Raw genomic sequence first — 8,662 nt, 5'->3', positions numbered from 1 at the left:
CACATAAAAAGATCCAGTGAGAAAAACATGTCTTCTGTTAGTGAGACTTCCACTCCTGATGTCAGCAACACCTCCACCTGTGATAAAAACAATTATTCTATCAAATCTCCATCTTTTATTGGAGATGTTACACAATTTTCTTGATGGTAAAGCAAAATGTACATTATAGGTGTTGATGATGAGCTCTGGGATATCATTGAAGATGGAATCAACTTTGAGGTTAACGAAGAAGGCATTGTGGCAGACAGAAGGAGTCTAATTGTCACTCAGAAGAATATGCTCTGCCTCATGCTAAGTATATGAAGATTGTAGACAGATTTAAAACAAAATCCATCTTTGAATCTCTTTGCGCTACTTACGAAGGAAATCAACAAGCCAAAAAGGCTAAGGCAAATCAATTGGTTCACCAATATGAACTCTTTAGAATGAAGGAGGGTGAAGATATTGAAGTCGTGCATTTAAGGTTTCAAACTCTTGTATATGATCTTCAGGTTCTGAAGAAGAGCTTTGATGTACCTGATCATGTCAAGATGATTCTTAGGAGTCTTCCTGCTGCTAGGTTAAGACCAAAGGTCACTGCCATACAAGAGACAAAGGATCTGGACAAGCTGAGTTTAGAGAATATGATAAGTTCTCTCAAAAGTCCATTGTCTTGACCTCCAAGGTAAAATCAGCCAAATCTGTTAGTCTGTTGTTGACCTCCAAGGTGAAGATATTTGAACGAGACAAAAACAAAAAAAAAGATAAAGAACTTAAGCATTACAAATAAATAAGATAAAAAAACACTAAAGTAATTTTACCATAATGATAATAACCATTAAAAATTCACACGTGTGTCCGAACTCCAACCTCAGATGTAATAATTTTGACTTTTTTTTATCAATTGAGAAGTATTTTTGGACATATTTCTCAAAATATTATTTTATGATAATGATTATTATGAATTTCTCTTGATTATCTTATTCATCATTATTCTGGTTAGGAAATAGGCAAAAGAGGGTACTGGTGTGGTGGCAGAAAGCAACACGGAACTCACACACCTAACGCGTGAAACTAACGTGCTCCAATTGAAGAGTGAGAAAGAAGCTTCTCACTTCCTATAGTATATTTGTTGGTAGCAATCCTCGTATTCTCTCACGGTTATTAATAATTCAAAGATAGGTCAAAAGTTAAGTAAAATCTCATAAAAAAAAATAAAATTTAGATTCTTTAATATTTTATTATTGATAGATTTTATTAATCACTTGAGTTCAACCAACTCGATAATAATAAGATTATTCAAAAAAAAAAAACTTGATAATAATAAGTAGGTCAAATACCTCCCGCGATTCTTTAAGTTATATGTTTATAACAAATTAATCTTTTAAGTTTTTTTTTTTTTGTTATCAATAGATCCTTTAAGTTTTTTTTTTTTTTTTTTTGTTATAAATTGGTCTTTTGAGTCATATAATATTTACATTGTCGTCCATCTTTTCAGCCAACTTCGTTAAAAAGTGCTTATAAACATTTAACATTAAGATAGTAGGTCTAAAAGTGTCTATGACATCAAACATGATTGCTTGTATCCATTTTCTTCTTCTTATTTATGAATTCAAGCCTAATTTTACAAATAAATATTTGATTAAAAACATTATAAATCAAGTAATCGATCAATTTTGTTTTGAATCAAGACCGAATAACACACCTTTGAGCCATAGTTTTAAGAGTAGTGAATTTGGACAATCAACTTAACATTAAACATCCACACAAACATGTTTTTGACTGAGTTTGATGAAATTAGGATAAAGGTACAAATATTTTATTATTTAAAAGACCAATTTGTATCAAAAAAACTTAAAGAATTATCTTGTTATAATCATCTAACTTAAAGAGCAGAAATGGTATTTGACCTAATAGAGTAATATACTCTATTTGAATAAAAAAAATATCCCTATTCAATAATTTGAACACAAGCAAGTTTAATTTAATAAAATTATATGAAAATTTAACTTTTTGTATAAAAAGGTTTAATTCTTTTAGCTATATTTAATTATTTTTATTTCTAAAGTACTAAAATATCTATATATATTTTTTTAAAACTAAACCTTGACGAGAGCGCACTTCAAGGTCTATTAAATTAATATCTATATGTAATATACTATTGTAATAATCATAATTCTCAAATCATTTCCATAACATAACATAATTGTTGAATCATAAAAAACAACAGTTTAATTTTAATCATAATTATTTCTATATGATTGATTGTATTTTGTTGATGAAATAATTTAATGTTACACATACAATGCATCAAAAATTAAAGTTTAAATTAATACAGATTTCATTTTAATTATTATTTTATGTTCATTAAGTAAATCCTATTTTTTTTTTAGAGAGAATTAAGTAAATTCCTATTTAAGACATTTTCACTTTTTTTTTATGAAAAATAATAATTGTACATAAATAATGTAATTTTAAAATGTCAATGATACATTGAATATTATTTTCTACTACTATTCTTATTTATTTAATTACTTTTCTCAGTTGATTCCCTTAAAAAAAATTACTTTTTTTGGTTTGTTTTAAAAAAAATTCTACTTGGGTCAACTTATTCGAGAAGTAATCGACATTATTAAATATACGTACCTTTCTCTGTCAAAATTTGAGAAGGTGAGCGTGTAAGTTAAACCTAATCCCATTGATAAATCATCTCATAACGTTTTATAAAAAAAATAAAAATTAACCTCTAACGTAAGGACAAAAACTAATAATGAGTTGGTCAAATTTAAAAATTCTTGATTTCGATCTTTGGAAAAATGGTCAAGAGTTTGACTTTCGACATTTATGTTCATAAAAAAATTTCGATATAAATTAGTCATTGTTCTACGATGGTAAAAAAAAAAAAGTACAAAGTGACAAGACATGAGAAGGAGAGTTTAAGATTAGATGTGGTGTGTACTTGTAATAGAGACAAGACAAGAACGGTAACAGTTACAATATAATATATAGTGATATATACTGTTTCATTTCTTGTTTTCTCTCAAAAAACCAAACTCACTTATGGAACCAGAATCCATAGCTTCATCTTCTCGAAATCCTTCTCAGGTAAAACAACCCTTTCTTATCTCAATCTCAAACTCATTTTTGTTTTGTCTTTTGTTGTTGTTTCATTTGACTGTGTTTTTTGATTCATGTTTATGTTTTACTTCACTTCAACACTTTTTTTTTTTTTTGGATGAAACTGAATTATTTTTTATTATGCATAATTTTGATTCAAATCTTCCATTGTTCATTGAATTTTCATAGTTCATAATTTATTGAAAATTTGATTTCATACTTTTGAGATTTGGGGGGTTCCAATAATTCACTATCAAGCATATCTGTAGCAGTAAAATTTAGCATATTTCATGTGTTTTGAACTGTACTATACTTTTTATGAGTTGATAATTGATACCAGAAAGTGGTAGATGTTGATTTTCATGCAGTAGTTTATTATGTTCACATTTTTTTTTTCAATTAATTTGTGAATTTTTATTGACATATATGATTCAGTTGTTCTTCTTTAGTGTATTTTTTATGGGTTTGAGCTTTGTGGATGGAAAAACTGTGGTTGGGAGTGGAGTCAAATTTGGATCGTGTGTAGTCTATAATACTCCGCATTCACGCAATCAGTGTGTTGGTGGCCGTTGGAGATTTGACAGTAATGATTTCAAGCTCGGTATTTTAGTTTTTAAAAAAGTCAAAATCTTCATTGAAATCTGAACTATCCGATCTCAATACAACGACCAGTTATATGCTGAATACGTGAATGCAGGGATTGCCGATTGCAAGCAATCTGAATTTGAGGGGAGACCACACTAAAGGTGGCCAACCAAATTCCCCATCGGAGATTAATCATTGTGAATAAACTTCGACTTTGCCGATGACTAAACTCCATTATGGAGTCTCCCCTTGAATTGGGATTGCCAGCAGTCGGTAATTTCCAGCACACTCACACAGTTGTCACATCTAGGGTCGTTGGATCAAGATCAGACGGTCCATATTTCAAGCTAGGTACTTTAATTTTGAAAAATAAAATAAAAATCTGCACTGGAATATGGACCATCTAATCTCGATGCAACGACGACTAACGTGCTGACTACTTGAATGGGGGGATTACCAACTGCAGGCAATTTGAATTCGAGGGGAGACTCCGTGACGGAGTTTAGTCATCGGCAAAGCCGGTGAATACTTCACACTGATAACATGGTTACCGAAAATAAATCATCTCAGTGTAGACTTCTTTGGATTTCCCTGTTTTTAGGTTTCTACTTTGAATAATTTTTTATGGTATTGTCTACTGATTGTTTTTTCCAAGTAATATTATTCAGTTAAATAATGAAAATGTATTGATTTGTTTTGGGGTTCTACGCAGTTGTCATGGATTAACTTGTCTAGGAATTTGTTGTTAGCATATCAAAGCTTTGGTGTTGTATATGGAGATCTAAGCACATCGCCTCTCTATGTATATAAAAGTACATTTGAAGGAAAGTTGCAGAATCACCATGATGAAGAAACTATCTTTGGTGTTTTTTCGTTGATTTTCTGGACTCTTACATTAATACCGTTGCTTAAATATGTATTCATCCTATTGAGCGCCGATGATAACGGTGAAGGTATTCTAACGAGTAACGATATCTATTTTCCTTTTAAATTTATTTTTCTAGTCGAAGGTTATGAACTGAATGTTCTGATCATGATGCAACTATTGGCAGGTGGAACATTTGCTCTTTATTCACTGCTCTGCAGGCATGCCAAATTTAACTTGCTTCCCAATCAACAAGCTGCCGATGAGGAGCTGTCGTCATACAAATACGGTCCTTCATCGCAAACTGGAGCCTCGTCTCCGCTGAAGACGTTTTTGGAGAAGCACAAACGGTCAAGAACAGTTCTTCTTGTTGTCGTACTGTTTGGTGCTTGCATGGTCATAGGTGATGGCGTACTTTCTCCAGCTATTTCAGGTAAGGTAGTTTTGTGATAAAAAAATCCGGAGAGTCGGTTTTGGTATAATCCCAGAAGTGCTTAATTAAGTTCTGATAGATAAGATCTTATCATATAAGTTCTTATGGATACACTATTTCTATAGCAGATAAAGTCAAACTGTTTTCGATTAAGCTGTAAGTTGTTTTCATAAGCTATCTTGGAGAGCTATAGAAATAAGCTGAAAACAATTTACGAGCATGTCATTAGATGTTTCCATAAGCTCTCATAAACAGTCTCAGAAGTGCTTATGTTGGTAGAAAAAATCAAATAATCTAATCCAAACAAGCCCTTAGAAGTGCAATTCTTGGTACTTAATGCAGCATACTACTCTTTGCACGTTGATTTTGTGAAAGAATTAAAAGCTAAGCTAGTAAAACTGATTTACAAATTTTTCATCAGTGTTTAAATTTCCATACAATAGTTTTTAGTAGATTAATACACAAGTCAATTCCTTTGACATGTTCATCATTGTTACACTGAATTAGATCTCAGTTACAGAAATTAACCGTTACTTTTCTTCTTACCCTACAGTTCTGGCATCGGTATCAGGATTAAAAGTTACGGAAACAAAATTCAACGATGGTATGCCAATTTTCATTTGCTAAAGATATTTCAATTCTTATCATTTCTCGTGAATTCCTATAAAGTGATAAATATTATATTACCTAATAAATTTCACGTTGTTTCCAGGCGAACTTGTCCTGCTAGCATGTCTCATACTGGTTGGCCTTTTTGCTCTCCAACATTGCGGAACACACAGAGTTGCATTTATGTTTGCACCAATTGTAATCATCTGGCTTCTATCGATTTTTATTCTTGGGATCTATAATACGATATACTGGAATCCAAAAATAGTCTTTGCTATCTCCCCACATTATATCATCAAGTTCTTCATCAAGACTAGTACTCAGGGTTGGATTTCTCTCGGAGGGATACTTCTCTGTATTACTGGTACGTTAGTTCTTGACCTACAAGTTGTTATCTTACGTGGACCGCACATGGCAGGACCTTTTCAAAAATAATTTACCCTTATAACTTAAAATTTAAGTAAGCTTTGATTAACTAGAAGACGAGATTTAAAATGAGTTACTAAGTTGAATGATCATGTCATTTTTGTGTCTCACCAGGAGCCGAAGCTATGTTTGCAGATCTTGGTCATTTTACTGCTTCGTCAATAAGGGTGAGAGCTTGTAGCTTGACTAAATTTTATGCATCAAATTTACGAGATTTCATAACATTATTATTTTTTTGTACGCAGCTTGCCTTTGCTTTTGTTATATACCCGTGTTTGGTAATGCAATACATGGGCCAAGCAGCTTTTTTGTCTAAAAACCTCGAGTCCGTTCATAATAGTTTTTATGACTCAATACCTGGTTAGTAATTCCGAGTTTCTAACGTGTTCACGATTCAATGTTTTTTTTTTCTTAGTGCAATCAATTTGTTTTAAGTTTTCATTGTTTTGCCGTGTGTTGCAGGACCTGTATTTTGGCCTGTCTTTGTTATTGCTACCATGGCCGCTATTGTTGGTAGTCAAGCTACTATCACTGCTACTTTCTCTATCATCAAGCAGTGTCATGCACTTGGTTGTTTTCCCCGCGTCAAAGTCGTACACACCTCGAAACACATATTTGGACAGATCTACATCCCAGAAATTAACTGGATACTTATGGTCCTGACTCTTGCTGTAACCGTTGGATTTCAGGACATAACCTTAATTGGAAATGCTTATGGTAAGTTATATTTAGTTTTGGAACAGTCTATGTTTAGCGTTGAAACAAAAACTAAGGTAGATTGCATTAATGAAAAGTGAGTTGGTTTATGAACCAAACGAGTTGAACTTTGCATAGCTCAAGTTCAACTCATTTAGTTAACGAGCTCAAGTTTGACTTATTTGGTTCATGAACCAAGTGCAACGGTTAATTACCGAATCGAGACTCAAACTGCTTTCGAGTTGGTTCGGTTTGTTGCCAACACTAGCCCTCAACCTATAAGCTGAATAGTGTAACTGATATAACGCCCTCTTGATGGGAACGTTTCACTTTAATCAGTTCTACTTTCTCTGTCCACATCAAATTTGCCCTCTTACCGAAAAAAACTGAAATTATAGTTTAATTTATATGTAGTGCTTGTGTTATTATGGTGAGTCCAACATTTATCATTATTTTTTTTTGTCTGCTACTGATTATGAAAAGAAATTGAAGTTTGAATGTTAGTTTTTCATTGAGAAATGCACAAACTTGCAGATGCTCATTCTTCCAATCTGTATTTTTCCTATACATGTTTTCAATTGAAATCCGTAATAAGTTTTCCGAGTATTTGGTTTCAGGACTTGCTTGTATGACGGTTATGTTCATAACCTCATTTCTGATGGCGCTCGTCATAGTCTTCATCTGGCAGAAAAGCATCCTGATTGCTACAATATTCCTTTTGTTCTTTTGGATTGTTGAAGGCGTGTATCTATCAGCGGCGTTCCTAAAAGTGCACCAAGGAGGATGGGTTCCTCTTGTCTTGTCCTTCTTCTTCTTGATTGTTATGTATGTGTGGCATTACGGTATTCGTAGGAAGTACAAATATGATCTACACAACAAAGTTTCATTAAAATGGTTACTAGGTTTGGGCCCTAGTCTCGGAATTGTCCGTGTCCCAGGGATTGGACTCATCTACTCGGAACTTGCAACCGGAATACCGTCGATATTCACTCACTTTGTAACTAACCTTCCTGCATTTCACAAGGTATTGGTCTTTGTTTGCGTCAAATCGGTCCCTGTACCATATGTCTCACCGGAAGAACGTTTTCTGATTGGCCGAGCTTGTCCACGACCATATCGAATGTATAGGTGCGTTGTTAGATATGGGTACAAGGATATTAAAAGGGATGATGGAGAGTTTGAGAATCATCTCATACAAAGTATAATGGAGTTTATCCAGATGGAGGCAGTGGAACCGCAAATCTCGAGTTCCGAAGCTTCTTCTTCATTTGATGGGAGGATGGCTGTTATAGGTACCAGAAGCTTCGAATCAACTCCAAGCTTGATTTCGGCCGAGCAAGAAGATGTTGATATCGACGAAAGCATCCCTAGTAGCAGATCTATAACCCTGCGGCGCTTGCAATCAACTTTTGACGATGAAAACCCGCAAGTCAGAAGGCGTCGAGTAAGGTTTCAACTGCCTAACAATCCTGGATTGGATCATGCTGTTAAAGAAGAGCTTTTAGATTTAATCCAAGCCAAGGAGGCTGGAGTTGCGTATATTATGGGACACTCGTATGTGAAGGCAAGGAAATCTTCATCGTTCTTGAAAAAGCTTGTGATCGATATGGGATACTCGTTTCTGCGAAAGAATTGCAGGGGTCCAGCTGTGGCTCTCAACATTCCTCACATCAGTCTTATCGAAGTTGGAATGATATATTATGTCTAGGTTGTGAAATTTTACCATTTAGGTTAGATATTCCTAGTAGTTACAAATCGACATTAGAAACAAGTTTTCAAGATGGAGCCGGATTCTTGATTTTATCATTGCTTCTGCTGCTATACTTCCATTTTGTAAATTTTACATCCTTTTTCACTATACTTGAATGATAGTCATTGAACTTCGATTTTTCTCGATTTTAAAGCTTTGAGAAATGATATATGATACAACATTATGGTGTTGTTTGCTCCGG

General features: G+C 33.5%; 1 protein-coding gene across 1 annotated transcript; it reads left to right on the top strand.

Annotated features, from left to right (window-relative positions):
• The first annotated feature begins 2,934 nt into the window (after positions 1-2,934).
• Positions 2,935-8,662, top strand: LOC25495891 (potassium transporter 4). The gene is made up of 9 exons (XM_024786030.2): positions 2,935-3,084; positions 4,394-4,634; positions 4,734-4,979; positions 5,533-5,583; positions 5,692-5,952; positions 6,129-6,181; positions 6,260-6,374; positions 6,477-6,731; positions 7,328-8,662. Exons 1-9 carry the CDS (start codon positions 3,040-3,042, stop codon positions 8,416-8,418), a joined length of 2,358 nt encoding a protein of 785 aa, XP_024641798.1. The 5' UTR covers positions 2,935-3,039; the 3' UTR covers positions 8,419-8,662.

This window comes from Medicago truncatula, chromosome 6, assembly GCF_003473485.1.
Source record: "Medicago truncatula cultivar Jemalong A17 chromosome 6, MtrunA17r5.0-ANR, whole genome shotgun sequence".
Taxonomy (NCBI): domain Eukaryota; kingdom Viridiplantae; phylum Streptophyta; class Magnoliopsida; order Fabales; family Fabaceae; genus Medicago; species Medicago truncatula.
The sequence above is the reverse complement of the archived record's forward strand: the minus strand, read 5'-3'. Positions and strand labels throughout refer to the sequence as shown.